This window comes from Dunckerocampus dactyliophorus, chromosome 4 (assembly GCF_027744805.1).
Source record: "Dunckerocampus dactyliophorus isolate RoL2022-P2 chromosome 4, RoL_Ddac_1.1, whole genome shotgun sequence".
Lineage (NCBI taxonomy): Eukaryota > Metazoa > Chordata > Actinopteri > Syngnathiformes > Syngnathidae > Dunckerocampus > Dunckerocampus dactyliophorus.
Genome location: NC_072822.1, coordinates 33,594,911 through 33,609,452, shown reverse-complemented (window position 1 = coordinate 33,609,452; position 14,542 = coordinate 33,594,911). Strand labels below are relative to the sequence as shown.

The 14,542-nt window shown below is 39.5% G+C and overlaps 2 protein-coding genes across 4 annotated transcripts in view; one reads left to right on the top strand and one right to left on the bottom strand.

Annotated features, from left to right (window-relative positions):
• Window positions 1-71: 71 nt before the first annotated feature.
• tesca (tescalcin a) lies at window positions 72-12,597 on the top strand. 3 transcript variants are annotated; one of them, XM_054773617.1, is made up of 8 exons: window positions 72-155; window positions 1,167-1,236; window positions 3,358-3,435; window positions 3,814-3,953; window positions 6,095-6,156; window positions 7,210-7,317; window positions 9,119-9,166; window positions 9,267-12,597. In XM_054773617.1, exons 1-8 carry the CDS (start codon window positions 92-94, stop codon window positions 9,357-9,359), a joined length of 663 nt encoding a protein of 220 aa, XP_054629592.1. In that variant the 5' UTR covers window positions 72-91; the 3' UTR covers window positions 9,360-12,597. The 3 variants fall into 3 exon arrangements, with proteins under 3 accessions (XP_054629592.1, XP_054629590.1, XP_054629591.1); XM_054773615.1 differs by having other exon boundaries at window positions 3,286-3,435; XM_054773616.1 differs by having other exon boundaries at window positions 3,355-3,435; window positions 9,267-12,596.
• Window positions 10,819-14,542, bottom strand: part of fbxw8 (F-box and WD repeat domain containing 8) — a 28,328-nt gene continuing 24,604 nt past the window's right edge. The window contains exon 11 of the mRNA XM_054773614.1: window positions 10,819-11,825. Coding sequence (XP_054629589.1) covers window positions 11,675-11,825 — 151 coding nt within the window. The 3' untranslated portion in view covers window positions 10,819-11,674. The remainder of the gene's footprint in view (window positions 11,826-14,542) is intronic.

Below are 14,542 nucleotides of genomic sequence, written 5' to 3'. Positions count from 1 at the left end.
GACTTAGGACCCTGAAGGAGAGTTGGGAGGGTGGGCGGGTGCAAGTTGGTGCACACACACACACACACACACACACACTCTTCCAGCAGTCATGGGAGCCTCGCAGGCACGTCCCGAGCAGAACCAGTACCAGGACCTGGCCCGGAAAACTGGATGTAAGTCAGCATCAAAGTTCTGCTGCTGAGCCTCAAGCTGATTGCTACATAATTATGAATGACTTTACTGTTGATTCACATCATTAGAAAGTTTGGTTGATCCCACACAGGACATTTTGGCATTAAAAATATATATTTTAGATGTATTTATTTTAAAAAACATGTTTTGTATTGGTAAAATACTTTCATGAATTCCGGGTTATTTACATGAACATAATTGAATACTCATGTAACATGAATATTCATGTAATTCATGTAATCCACAGCAAATGAAACGTCATTCATTGTGCAGCAACACACAATGAAACACAACACATGGCCTCAAACTGCTTTATATTTCTTTCAAAATATGTTCATTTCTATTTAAATCATTTTATACTCTTAATGTAATGAAAACTAACTGAAAAGTGAATGAAACAAATGGCCTCAAAAGGAGTGGATTTGTTTTATTTGATGCATAAATCATTTTATATTTGTTACCAAATATTTCAGGATTTGTAAACTAGTTTCATGAATTAGGATTAGTGATTTATATTGAAATGATTTTATACTCCATTCGTGTCATTGGAGCTAAATGACAAGTGATTCTATTTATTGCTCAGCATTACAGAATTCAACAAACGGCTTCAAAAGCAGGGGATTTTTGATTTTACATAAAAATAATACAACAATATTAAACAAAAAGAAGAACTTTCTTTAGTTGAAATAAGCGGGCGTAGCTAATGTGCGTGTGCCGTGAGAGAGACTTTGAACGTTTCCGCAAGTTTTCCACCTTATCTTTCTCTCCACATTTTATAGTCCTTTGTGGTCACATGATCATGTTTGTCTTCAACTTGATTGTTCCACTAGTTTGAACGTTGACGGGCGCACGTTGAAGGTCATCGATGCGGACTGAAGGAACTACAAAAGCCCGCTTGTGTTTGCGTCGTGCTCGTACTTTCATTTCCTCAAAAAAACAAAACGGATCATCTCCTAACCACCGTGGCTGTTTTTTGTTTGTGTCCATTTCAGTTTCGCTGGAGCAAATTAAAAATCTCCACAAAAGATTCCGACAACTCAGCAGAAATGAGGAGACGATAAGGTAACAAGTCTTACCGTATAGAGGATCTTTGACCAGGTAGGTCCTAAAAAACAGCGGAGGACCTTCGACAAGCATTTTTGCAGTACATCCTCAAAAACAGCAGCACATTCCTGTCACTTTGAGGATCTTTGACTTGCATTTTCAAAGGACGTCCAACTAGTGTTGTTTTTTTTTCTTTTTGCAGTAAAACCTCCTACAGCAAAGCACTCCTGTCATGTAGAGGATCTCTGATTGGCATTTACAAGTAGATCCTCAAAAACAGCAGCACGCTCCTATCATATATAAAGGATCTTACACTCACGTTTTTGAAACAGAAAAGATCTTTAACGGGAATTTTTGCAGTCAATCCTTAAAAACAGCAGAGCACTCGTGTCATGTAGAGGATTTTCAACTGGTGCGTTTGCAGTAGGTCCTCAAAAACGGCAGTGCGCTCCTCTTATATAGAGCATCTTTGACTGGAGTTTATGCATTTTTTGCAGTAGGGCTGGCATGTTTGCAGTAGATCCTCAAAAACAGCTGCACACTCCTGCCAGATTGAAGATCTTTGAATGGCAATTTCGCAGTAGATGCTCAAAAACATCAGCACATTCCTGTTATACAAAGGATCTTTGGCATTTTTGCATTTTTCCTCAAAAACAGCAGTGCACTCCTATCATATAAAGAATCTTTGACTAGTGCTTTTAAAGTGCTCCCGTCACATAGAGGATCTTTGGTTGGAGATTTCGCAGTAGATGCTCAAACACAGCAGCACATTCCTGTCATATAGAGGATCTTTGGCATTTTTGCATAGATTATCAAAAACAGCAGTGCATTCCTATCATATAAAGTATCTTTGACTAGTGTTTTTGAAGTACTCCCATCACATAGAGGATCTTTGATTGGAGTTTTCGCAGTAGATGCTCAAAAAGAGCAGAACATTCCTGTCATATAAAGGATCTTCTGTTAGTACTTCTGTTACATAGAGGATCTTTGATTGAACTTTTTGCAGTGGGTTCTCCAAAACAGCAGCACACTCGTCTCACAGAGGATCTTTGACTTGAATTTTTAAAGTAGGCCCTGAGAAGCATCAGAGGGGTCCTGTCATATAGAAGATCTTTGGCTATCGTTTTTAAAGTAGATTCTTAACAGTAGAGCGCTCCTGTCAAATAGAGTATCTTTGACTTACATTTTTCCAAGTCTACAAAAACAGCAGATAGGTTGCGTCATACTGAGCATCTTTGAATGCCGTTTTTAAAATAGTTCCTTTAAAAAAAAGTAGAGCATTTCTGTCATTAATAGAGGATCTTTGGCTTGCATTTTTAAAGTAGGTCCCAGAAAGCAACAGAGGAGTCCTGTCATATAGAGGATCTTCGACCAGCGTGTTTGCAGTAGGTTCCCAAAAACAGCAGCATGCTCCTGTCATATAGAGGATCTTTGACTGCCATGTTTTTAGAGTAGATCCTCAAAAACAGCAGCTCACTCCTGTCACAGAAGATCTTTGATTGGCATTTTTGCAGTTGATCCTCAACAACAGCAGAGCATTCCTGTTAGAGGATCTTTGACTTGCATTTTCAAAGTAGGTCCATTAAAAACAGCAGAGCGCTCCCGTCAGATGATTTTGGGCATTTTTGCAGTGGATCCACAAAAACGGCAGTACGCTCGCGTCATATGCAGGATCTTTGACTGACGTTTTCAAAGTAGGTCTATAAAAACAAAGCGCTCCTGTCATATAGAGGATCTTTGGCATTTTTGCAGTAGATCCTCAAAAACAACAGCGTATTCCTATCATATAAAGGATATTGGACTGGCGGTTTTTGTTTGTTTGTTTTTCCAGAAAATCATTAAACAGCAAAGCGCTCCTGTCATACTGAGGATCTTTGACTTGCATTTTTAAAGCTGGTCCATAAAAACTTGGCAACACTCACGTCATGTGTAGAGGATGGCTCCTCTCATAAATTCATGATCTTTGATTTGGAGTCGCGTGGCACTGAAGTCCTTGTGTGAGACACAATTAGGAGGAAATATGTTGGGAGTTTTTGCGTAATCACCAAGCTTGCTAAGTAACAGCAGGCGTGTGTGTGTGTGTGTGTGTGTGTGTGCGTGTGTGTGTGTGATTGTGTTGTTCTTGTCGCACTGCAGCAGAGGAAACCTGGACAGCGTTGCAGCTCTCGCCAACAATCCCATCAAGAAGCAAATCATTGAAGCCTTCTTTGACAAAAGGTGTGCTTTTACCTTCCATTTCTTCGGATCATTATGAATGACACACGAATGCTTCACTGCTGACACTACAAGGGTGCTTCATTATTAACGCTGGCATGACTGCTACGGCAAGAATGGCACTTTTGCACTTTGTTCCAAAGTCTATCATCCTTTCTAAGGCTTTCTTGCAAGCTAGTTCTTCATATTTGCTGTTGGCCGAGCACGGGTTGGCCTTCCATCCACGCATTCCTATACGGCCATAAAAATCCCGAGGAAATATCTGCCTTGCGTGAGCTCAAAGGACCCGTGGGATGCTCGCTCTGGAATTTATGACAACAAAGATCTTCCCTTCCTTTTTGGAAAAGGTCTCCAGTGTGGATGTTGTCTGCTTGGCTCCAGGAACCAGCGCCGGGACGAGGTGGGCTCGGAGGAGGAGATCGGCTTCGAGCAGTTCCTCATGGTCATGTCTCACTTTCGGCCCCCGACGCTGAAGACCACCGAGGAGGAGAGGGAGGCCATGAGGGAGGAGAAGCTGCGCTGTGAGGAAACGCATCCAAAAATGTCCCCTTTTGGACGGAATCCCGTCACAGAGCGCCACACGCAGTACAGCCCTCACACTGCATGAGAGTAGTCAGTGTGCAGCTTGCGTAGCAGTAGGGATGGACTACTCGCTGAAACAGCCTTCATGGAAGAAATATCTGCTAACACAAAGCGAGGAGCAAAGATCGTCGCTCAGCGCTCCCGTCGTATAGAAGATCTTTGACAAGTGTTTTTAAAGTAGCTCCTTAAAAACAGCAGAGTGCACCTGTCTTATAGAGGATCTTTGAGTGGCTTTTTTAAAAGTAGGTTCTTGAAAATGGCACAATTCTCCAGTAATAGAGGATCTTTGTCTGGTGTTTTTAAAGTAGATTCTTAAAAACAGCATAGTGGTCTTGTATATGGAGCATCTTTGACTGGTGTTTTTGCAGTAGGTGCTTAATAACAGCACCTAACTAATAATAACTAACCTTTTTAGTCATTTTTGTAGTAGGTTCTTAAAAACAGCATAGGGGTCATGTCCTATAGAGGATCTTTGACTACTGTTTTTAAAGTAGGTTCTTAAAAACAGCAGCGTGCACCTGTTATATAGAGGATCTTTGTCTAGTGTTCTTAAAGTAGGTTCTTTGAAACAGCAAAGTGCTCCTATCATATAGAGGATCTTTGATAAGCCTTTTTAAAGTAGGTTCTTAAAAACAGCAGAGTGGTCATGTCCTATGGAGGATCTTTTACTACTGTTTTTAAAGTAGGTTGTTAAAAACAGCAGAGTGCTCCTGTCATTTAAAGGATGTCTGACTGGTATTTTTGCAGTAGGTTCTGAAAAACAGCAGAGTGGTCATGTCCTATAAAGGATCTTTGATTTGTGTTTTTTAAGTATGTCCTTACAAACAGTGTGCCTGTTATATAGAGGATCTTTGATTAGTGTTTTTATAGTAGGTTCTTAAAACAGCAGAGCAACAATGTCCTAAAGAGCATCTTTGATTACCATTTTTGTAGTAGGTTCTTAAAAACAGCACAGTGGTCATGTCCTATGGGGGATCTTTGACTGGTGTTTGTTAAGTATGTTCTTAAAAACAGAAGACTGTAGCTGTTATATAGAGGATCTTTTCACTAGTGTTTTTAAAGTAGGTTCTTACAAACAGCAGAGCGATCATGGACTAAAAAGAATCTTTTATTACCATTTTTGCAGTAGGTTTTTAAAAACAGCAAAGCGTGCCTGTCATACTGTATATAGAGAATCTTTGACTGCCGTTTTTGCACTAGGTCCTTAAAAGCAGCAGAGCGCTCCTGTCATAAAGGTGCTTTAATTAGCCTTTTTAAAGTAGGTTCTTAAAAAGAGCAGAGCAATCACGGCCTATAGAAGATCTTCGATTAGCGTTTTTGCAGAAGGTTCTTAAAAACAGCAGAGCGTCTGTGTCGTGCCTACAGTCCAACACGGTGGTGGTAGCGTCACGGGGCTGCACGAATGCTGCCAGCACTGGGGAGCTGCCGTTCATTGAGGGAAATATTGACAATGTGGCCACCAGACCTTGCTACTCACTTGTGTTGCCAGCTATGGCAATGTGTTGACCCCTTTTCAGCTGTACACTGACTACTTTCAAGTATAGTCACCTATAGTGTTGCCCCTTGACAAGATACCTGCTGAAGTGTGAGTGCTGTATCACCGACGCTGACAAGTCGCACAGACACCCTGCCGCGTGTTTTCAAGAATAGAAGTGTCGCTGTCGCAAGCTCGGAATCATTTGACGCCGCGTATCCGTGACCCAAATTCCCACACGGATGTCCTTTATGCCGTGGCCTTCTTTTTTAGGAGGGGGGCGGGGGGTCTTTGAGATAGATTACATTTTCCAGCTTCAAATAAAAATGGAAAACGCAGGATGGTAGACGACCAATTGTTAATAACAATCAGCGACCAAGCAGCTCTTTTGCACAGGAACCAGAAGAGATGTTTGACGTACCAACGCCATCTAGGGGGAAAGCCTGGTTGCCATTTCCTCCCCATTAACGCCCCAAACAGGAAGCAGTGGTCATGATTGGAGCTTTCTGTGCATTTACGGTCGCCGGGAAGCTTGACCCGTCCGTCGCCGTGTTGAAGTGTTTGTCCTTTAAACGACGGCCAGTTCTAACTTCCTCTTTGCCGCAGTCTTGTTCAACATGCACGACACCGACAGCGACGGCACCATCACGCTCGCCGAGTACAGGAAGGTAAACTGGGAGCAACCTTTTCATGATTAGGATTATTGTTATTATTGTGATCATTATTATGATTATAACTTATTATTATGATTAGTATGATTATTATGATTGTGCTTATTATCATCGTCAGGATTACCATTATTATAATTACCATTATCATGTATTTATTTTACAGTATTTCTATTTGGAATTATGTCAGGGGAAAATGATAATTATTAAATTACTAGATTATTATTTATTGTTTTTCTTTTTTATGTAGTTATTTTATGATTGTTATTACTATTTTATTTATTTTTTAAGTATTTATTTTATTTTTTATTCGGGATTATGTTGGGTACGGATGAGAATTATTTTATGATTATTATTATTTATTTTGTCAATGTCTTTATTTTATTTTATTTGGGATTATGTCAGGAAAGGATGAGAATTATGTTATTACTATTATTATTTATTTTATTATTTTTATATGTTATGTATTTTATTTATTAAATTTTATTTGGGATTATGTCGAGAAAGGATGAGAATTATATTATTGTTCTTTTTTATTTATTTTTTTTAAAATGTACTTATTTTATTTTTCATTTGGTATTATGCCAGGAAAGGACGAGAATTATTACTATTATTATTTTTTAGTACTACTTATGTATTTATTTAATTTTTTTAATGTATTTATGCTATTTTTATTTGGGATTATGCCGGGAAAGGATGAGAAAATAAGTCAAAAACCACACTTGCCTTACAAATGAACCACATTTAAGTGAAATTAAAAGGCAACTGTATGTACTGGATAAAATACACTCAAAGTATGGAAACGCTTTCACACGTTACTGAATGGCACATAGAACCAGTCGTAAGTATGGAGACACGTTCTCATGTTGTGGAGGTGAAGGTGTCCCCAAACTTTTGACTGGTACGAGGTAGATCGCTACATAGCAAAATAAAGTAGGAAAAATTAACTTTGCATAGAATCATATGAAAAATAACTAAATTTAAGTGAAAATATTGATTTTAAAGTGCCCAGACTTCAAAATTAATACAAACTTATTGTCGTTCTTCTTCAAGGTGGTGGAGGAGCTGCTGTCAAAAAGCGGCACCATGGGACAGGAAGCCGCCAAGGCCATCGCAGATGCCGCCATGTTGGAAGTGGCGAGCACCAACGTGCCGCACATGGTAACGTGAAACGCAGCCCCGATTAACGCCGACGTAATGCTAGGTTGGTCTGTGCGCTGAAGAAAAACAAAACGATCAAACTTACAGCTCCCACGTCGGCGCCCTACAGCCGCGTAACTTCTACATTTCTTCGAACATTTCGACGACATTGTGGGTTTTGTCGGGGAGAAACTTGCAAACATACAATGACCACAAGCTAGCAAGCAAGCAAGCAAGCAAGCTAGCGATGACACAGGAAACACGGCAGGGCGGCAAGAAGGAGATTGATTGACAATGGTCAACAGCCAATCAGACGAGGACAGACGAAGGAGGGAAGCCACACTCCTCCACGCTCTCTCACTTCCTCCTTGCTGCCTCGTGTGTTGTCACATGCAAAAGATCCATCCACAGCACACAGCATCAATTGCACTTCTGCCACCTTGTGGCCGCTTAAAACTGCTCTAACAGTGACATATTTTAGTCTGCAGTTGCATCATCACTTCTTTTTGCCTCTCGTGACAAAAAACTTAAGACGTACAAATACTGTACATCTTTGGGATCGGGCGTTCGGGTTTATAAAAACGTAGAAATACATCTTTGGTATAGAATGAGTTAACAGAGCATTATATTTATTTGCTACTGCTTTTGGTATCAGGATTACGGTGTAGTGTAGCAAAACTATGGGAGTCAGATGGGACCAACATGGTCCCGAGGGTAAAAAGTGATCTCCTGTTCTTCTTCTGCACCTTCATATTGAGTGGATCATTGAATTAAAAATCTAGTTTTAAAAAACTGATCCCAGCCAAGTTTCATACAATTAGCTTTAAAACTTTTTTAAGACATGTAGCGAAGCCTGCCTTATATATTTTTCCCAACAGGATTATATTTCTAGATACTGCTGAGTAAGCATTACATGTCAGGATAATAGTACAGCACAAATGTGGTTCTGGTGGGAGACACATGGGACCAGAAAGGTGCAATTTTTTTTTTTGTTTACGTGTAACAAAGCCTCCATAACGTCATGAATGTCCTCTTCCGCTGATCCGAGGTCGGGTCGTGGGGGCAGCAGCCTAAGCAGGGAAGACCAGACTTCTCCTCTCTCCAGCTATTTCGTCCAGCTCCTCCCGGCGGATCCCGAGGTGTTCCCAGGCCAGTTGAGAGACATAGTCTCTCCAACGTGTCCTGGGTCTCGCTATCGGTCAGACGTGCCCTAAACACCTCCCCAGGGAGGCGTCAGGGGGCCATCTTGACCAGATGCTCGAGCCACCTCATCAGTTTCCTCTCAATGCGGAGGAGCAGCGGTTCTACTCCGAGTTTGTCCCGGATGACAACGCTTCTCACCTTATCTCTAAAGCAGATCCCAGCCACCTGACGAAGAAAACTCATTTCGGCCACTTGTACCCGAGGTCTTGTCCTTTCGGTCGCAACCCAAAGCTCATGACCATAGGTGAGGGTAGGAACGTAGATCGACCGGTAAATTGAGAGCTTTGCCTTTCGGCTCAGCTCTCTCTTCACCACGACGTAGGATGCAGAACCCACACGACTGCAGACGCCGCACCAATCCACCTGTCCTTCTCGCGTTCCATCCGTCCCTCACTCGTGAACCCCGAGGTACTTAAACTCCTCCACTTGAGGCAGGATCTCATCCCCGACCCGTAGATGGCACCCCACCCTTTTCCGAGCGAGAACAATGGACTCGGACTTGGAGGTGCTGAAAAAGCAACTTCATGAGCAAAAATCAACCCTCAGTAAAGCAAGTTTCCTAATAACGGTGCGCAGCGTCAACTCACTCACGCACTTTTCTTGATTTTTTTGTTCCCAGGCGCCAGATGACTTCTACGAAGGGATTACCTTCGAGCATTTTCAACAGGTTTGCATTAAGACACCTTGCAGATGTGACATTTTGAAAAAAAATAAATAAATAAAAAACTTTGATCATTTTTTTCCCGATGTTTCTTTCCGGCTCACAGATCTTAAAAGGTCTGGAGATGGAGTCGAGGATGCACATTCGCTTTTTGGACGTGGACACCACCACGATGCGCTGCGGGAAATCCAACTCTTAAAAGGAGGCTTGCGCCTCACTGTATTCACATAGATGTGTATCTTCATACAATCACAAGCGTTTTCACACTGTAAACAATATGCTACACACAGCAGGGCCTCGGCCTACGTACCACCATGTTGCTTAGTTATCACTGTCCATTTCATAGGAGCAGATCCTTTCACATTCACATTCATGGATGCCATCTTTATCCTTCATGATGGTCGCAACTTAGAACAAGCGTACGGCCAACGTTGATCCCTATTCCTCCTCTTTCTTTTTCACTTTCCTTTTCTTTGACGCAGCGCCATCGGCAGAGTCTGCCTTACCAACTGACACTACAATGCAATGAGGAGCTTTTTTTTGTTTTTTTTTAAAGCCCAAGTCAAGCCTCTGAGGCCGATGTGGCATTTGAGGCTCATCAGCGCTGGCCGACGTCCAACGTGGGCGACCGGAGACAAAACATTCCAGAGCGAGCCCGGGGTCGTTTTCATGGGCTCCTCTGAGAGTTTGCATCAGCAAAAACCGTCCTAACAACAAATAAGCTTCTTTTTGCCACAAGAAATGATGTCGAATAAAAGAAAGCACTACGCCAGGTGTCCAAAGATTCAAACATTCAAAACATATAATTCAACAAGAAAACAAAAAAGCAAAAATGGAAAAATCAGCAGTAATTTTACATGAATAAAGTCAAAATATTCAGAGAAAAGAGTTGTAATTAACAAAATTTCCAAATTAATAACTTGAAATTTAATAACATAATGAATAACATAATTTTAGTAGCATAAAGTTTAAATATTTAAGACAAAAGATGCGTTTTTAAGGCGTAATATTAAAGGAAACAAACAGAAATTAAGTCAGGAAATTACAGTGCAAGAAAAGTTGTAATGTGACGAGAATAAAGTGTGAATATGATGGAATGAAGTCATAATTACGAGAAGAACATTTACAGGGAGAAAGTTGAAATAGTTGGAAAATTTAAAAAACAAACCCAGCAGAAATAAAAAAAAACAAAAAAAAACAGCTGGAATTTTATGAGAACAAAGACAAAATATTAGGAAAAAGTGGTATTCTAACGAGAAAAAAGTCGCAATTTCATGAGAATGAACTAATATGAAAAATAATGTCATTTTAGTAATGTCAGTTTTTTAACAAAACAAAAACTTGTCATTTTTTGAAAATTAGGCTGCAGAAAATTCTGTTATGAGAATAAATTACGGCAATAAAGTCATAATTACAAGAAAGATAGTTGAAATAGTTGGACATTTTAAAAAAAGAGCGAAAATGAAAAAAAAAGTTGTAAATTTATGAGAATAAAGTAAAAATATTAAGAGGAAAAAGTTGCATTCTAATGAGGAAAAAAGGTGCAATTTTATGAGATCAAAGTCGGAATATTATAAGAAAAAATTATGTCATTTTACTAGCATAGAGTTGAAATATTAAAGAAATGACATGTTTTTTTAAAAGTCGTAATATTGTGAGAAACAAAACAAATAATATGAGGAAAAAAATAAAGTAATTTTAGTAGCCTGAAGTTTTTAATATTTGATTTTTTTTAAGTTGTAGTATTCTGAGGAACAAACAACAAAAAGTTGTAATTTCTGGAAAATCCGACTGCAGGAAAAGTTACAAGAATAAAGTCAAAATATTACGAGAAAAAGTCGTATTCGAACAAGAAAAGAGTTGCAGTTTTATGAGAATAAAAAAAGTTTAAAAGAGTAAAAATATTATGGGAAATAGGTTCTGAATTACGAGAAGAAAATTATTGTTGGAAATTGTTAAAAACAACAAACAGGAGAAATGAATAAAATGCTGTAATTTCACGAGAATAAAGTCAAAATATAAAGAGAAAAAAGACAAAACTGGTAATATTATGAGGGAAAATAGTCATTTTAGTAGCATATAGTTGAAATAATAAGAAAAAAGAATCTAAAAACAAAACAATGTATTTTTTTAAAAAGTTGATGCCCCTAATAGGCTTTTCCATCAATACGACGAAGCTGAGATCAGGTTTTTCTTAAAACATTTAGAACTTCTTAACATATCTTCATTTTTCAGTATGTGGCCTTCAGTGCAAACCATTTGGACACCCCCGCACTGTGCTATTACTATTTTATGATTATTATTGTACTAATCTGCACTAAAATCACACTAATAAATCATGTAAAAAACAAGTTCATGTTTTGTAAACCTTTTAATAAAAGTACTGACAAAAATGAAACAATGGAGCATTTTTTTTTACATTACAAAGTCATGATTTTCCCCCCCGACAGTCTCCATCAGGTAAATATTTCAATTGTTGACACTGTGCAGCGTTCAGAGGCATGATGGGAAAGCTCACCTCAGTCGATCGTAGGGCACGGTGAGGGCGATGTTGTAGTTGTAGCCGTGAGATTCCGTGTAGTCGGACCTGCAGATGGGCAGGATGCGCTGCTCCTGAGCGCCGGCGTCCTCGGCGAAGTCGTAATGGCAGATGACTCCTCTGTGCCTGAGGGGACAGCGAAGGTTAGCGACAATGCGCCACGCCGCACCGCCTCCGTTGGCTAACCTGGCCTTACGGGTAGCGGTTACGGCACTCATCTGCCTGCCTGTCCCTAATAATGTGGCCCGTTCCAAATAACATGTTTTCATCCATTTCAGGAGAGCTGAAACGAACATCCTTGATCATCGACACAGGGGGTGTCCAAACTTTTTCCATCGAGGGCCACATAGTGAAAATGAAAGGATGCAACTTTGCCACTTGGATATGCTAAAAAGGTACAGCACTTATGTTTCATGGAAAAGGCTGCACCTCAGCTTTGTCACATGCTGTTGGTGAAAAGCCTTTTATTAGGATCAAATATTTTTGCTCTTGTTTTCGTAAGATTATGACTTTATTACCATGAAATAACTTTTTCTCCAATCCAATTTCCTACAAATTTCAACTCTGTGCCACTAAAATGACAAAAAATCACTCAAATTCTTCTTGGAAATTTTGTTCACGTAATTCTGACTTTACTCCCATAATATTTTGACTTTATTCTTATAAGTTTTCCCGCAACCTAATTTTCCAAAAATGACAACTTTATTCGTTTTGTTAGTTTCTCATAATATAACAATTTAAATTTGTATTTTTTATTTTATCATATCAACTCTATGCTACTAAAATGACATTATTTTTCCACATAACATTACGAATGTATTCTTTTCTCCTAACAATACCACTTTCTCTCTCTTCTCGCTTTTTCCCACAACCTAATTTTCCAAAAACTACAACTTTATTTCTTTTGGGGGTTTTTTTTCCTCCATATCACAACATTACAAAAAAAATTTTCTTTAATATTTGAACTTTATACTACTAAAATGGTGTTATTTTTCCTCACAATATTACAAGTTTATTCTTGTAAATTGTAACTTATTTCTCTTAATATTTTGACTTCATTTTTGTAAATGTTCGGCTTAATTTCCAACTACAGTCAAACTTGTCTATAGCGGCCACTAGAGGGAGACTGCAAAAGTGGCCGCTATAGACAGGTGGCCTCTATAGACAGGTTGGCATCCAGTTTGAATGTTGACCAGTAGAGGGAAAAAAAAAAGAAAAAAAAGGGAGAAAAAAAATAATGTTGACCAGTAGAGGGCACTGTGGGATAAAGGTTGTACAGCACTACTAGGCTTGTTATTATCCACCACCCACAGAACAAAGCTGTGCTAGTCATGTCTTACGCTTGTTTTTAATATTTTACTTTTTATACGGCAGAGTGTCATTACAGCTTTAGTTCATCAGGAAGTGACGGTGGGCGTCCCGAGCAGGAGAGCTAGGCTCAGTGCTAGCTGTGAGTTTGGAGAGAGTTGGGAAGTGTGCTTATGTTGGCGTGGATGTAAAGTCCTGCAGTGTTCTCCGCTGTTAATAAAGCCATTAAAGTGCATCGGCGACGTGAGTCTCTCCTTCCCCACAACAAGCGGCATTACAGTATTGACCAGTGCACACCAGGAAATAAACGGTGTCATTTCTTACAGGCATTGGCTGGACAGCTATGTAGTGGGGCTTGTTTAACCTTTGCCTTGTGGGCAAGCAGGAAGGAGAGACGATGCTGAGAGATGTGTGTGTGTTCTGAGCTGCTGTCTGGTGGCCGCGTTCAATAAATAAAGTTGGCAGAAGCAACAGGAGAAGTTTCCTCCTTTGCTTCGGAGCTGAATAACACTGACAAGTTAACAGACTAGTAGCGAACGGAAAAGAAGACGGCTTTGTTTGTGTCGAATACAGAAGATGAGGACTTTGATGGATTTGTGGATGAGGATTGATAAAAAATAACGTGAGTACATTCTAAAATACTTCAATTAAGTACAACCCAACTCAGTTTTGCTCCCGCTGCCGCATGCATGCTAGCGTATGTTTTTTTTTATTGTAGCGTCGCTGGGAGCACGTCCTGTTCCCAGCCTACTTTGCGGTAATGTTTTGGTGCAAATGCTCTTAAAGTTACATGTTTGACCAGGAAATAGCAAGCTCAAAAAAAGACGGCTTTTTTATGTAGAACAACTGACAGTTTGTGTGGATCTTGTGAATGATTGTGACTGAGCTAGGACTCAGTAATTAAAGTCTACACACGACGGCTTCATTGATTGACAAAAGAAACTTTTTCGTGCATGAAGCTTCTACTTGAGTCGGTAATTTGGCCGCTATATGCGGTCAGATATTGACCAAGGGAGACAAAATGGGTGGCCGCTGGCCGCGTTGGACAGGTGACTGCTATACACAGGGTCTATAACATGTACATTTGCTGCGGAGGATTTTTCAGTGGCTGCTATAGGCAGGTGGCCGTTCTATAAAGGTGGCCGCTAAGACAGGTTTGACTGTATTTCAGTTTTGTTCTTGTAAAGTTTCTTCCCATAATGATATAATAATTATTCACGGTTCTGTTTGTTTTTCATAATATTACAACTTCTCATAATTGCTGTAACTTTACGAGAATAAAGTAAAAATATCAAGAGAAAAAAGCTGTTTTCTAACGAGAAAAAAAAGTCTCAATTTTACGAGAATAAACTTGTAATATTATGAGAAAAAATAATCATTTTACTAGCATAGAGTTGAAATATTAAAGAAAAAATATGTCAGTAGTATTCTGAGAAACTAACAAAACAATGAAAAAAAAATTATTTTTTAGAAAATTAGGTTGCTAAAAATGTATAATGTTAGGAGAATAAAGCCAAAATATTACAGGAATAAAG

Coding starts and splice junctions, on each gene's coding strand:
- tesca (XM_054773615.1), top strand. CDS start 92: ATGGGAGCCTCGCAGGCACGTCCCGAGCAGAACCAGTACCAGGACCTG. Junction 3,954..6,094: donor GAGGGAGGAGAAGCTGCGCT/GTGAGGAAACGC, acceptor TCTTTGCCGCAG/TCTTGTTCAACATGCACGAC. Junction 7,318..9,118: donor GCACCAACGTGCCGCACATG/GTAACGTGAAAC, acceptor TTTTGTTCCCAG/GCGCCAGATGACTTCTACGA.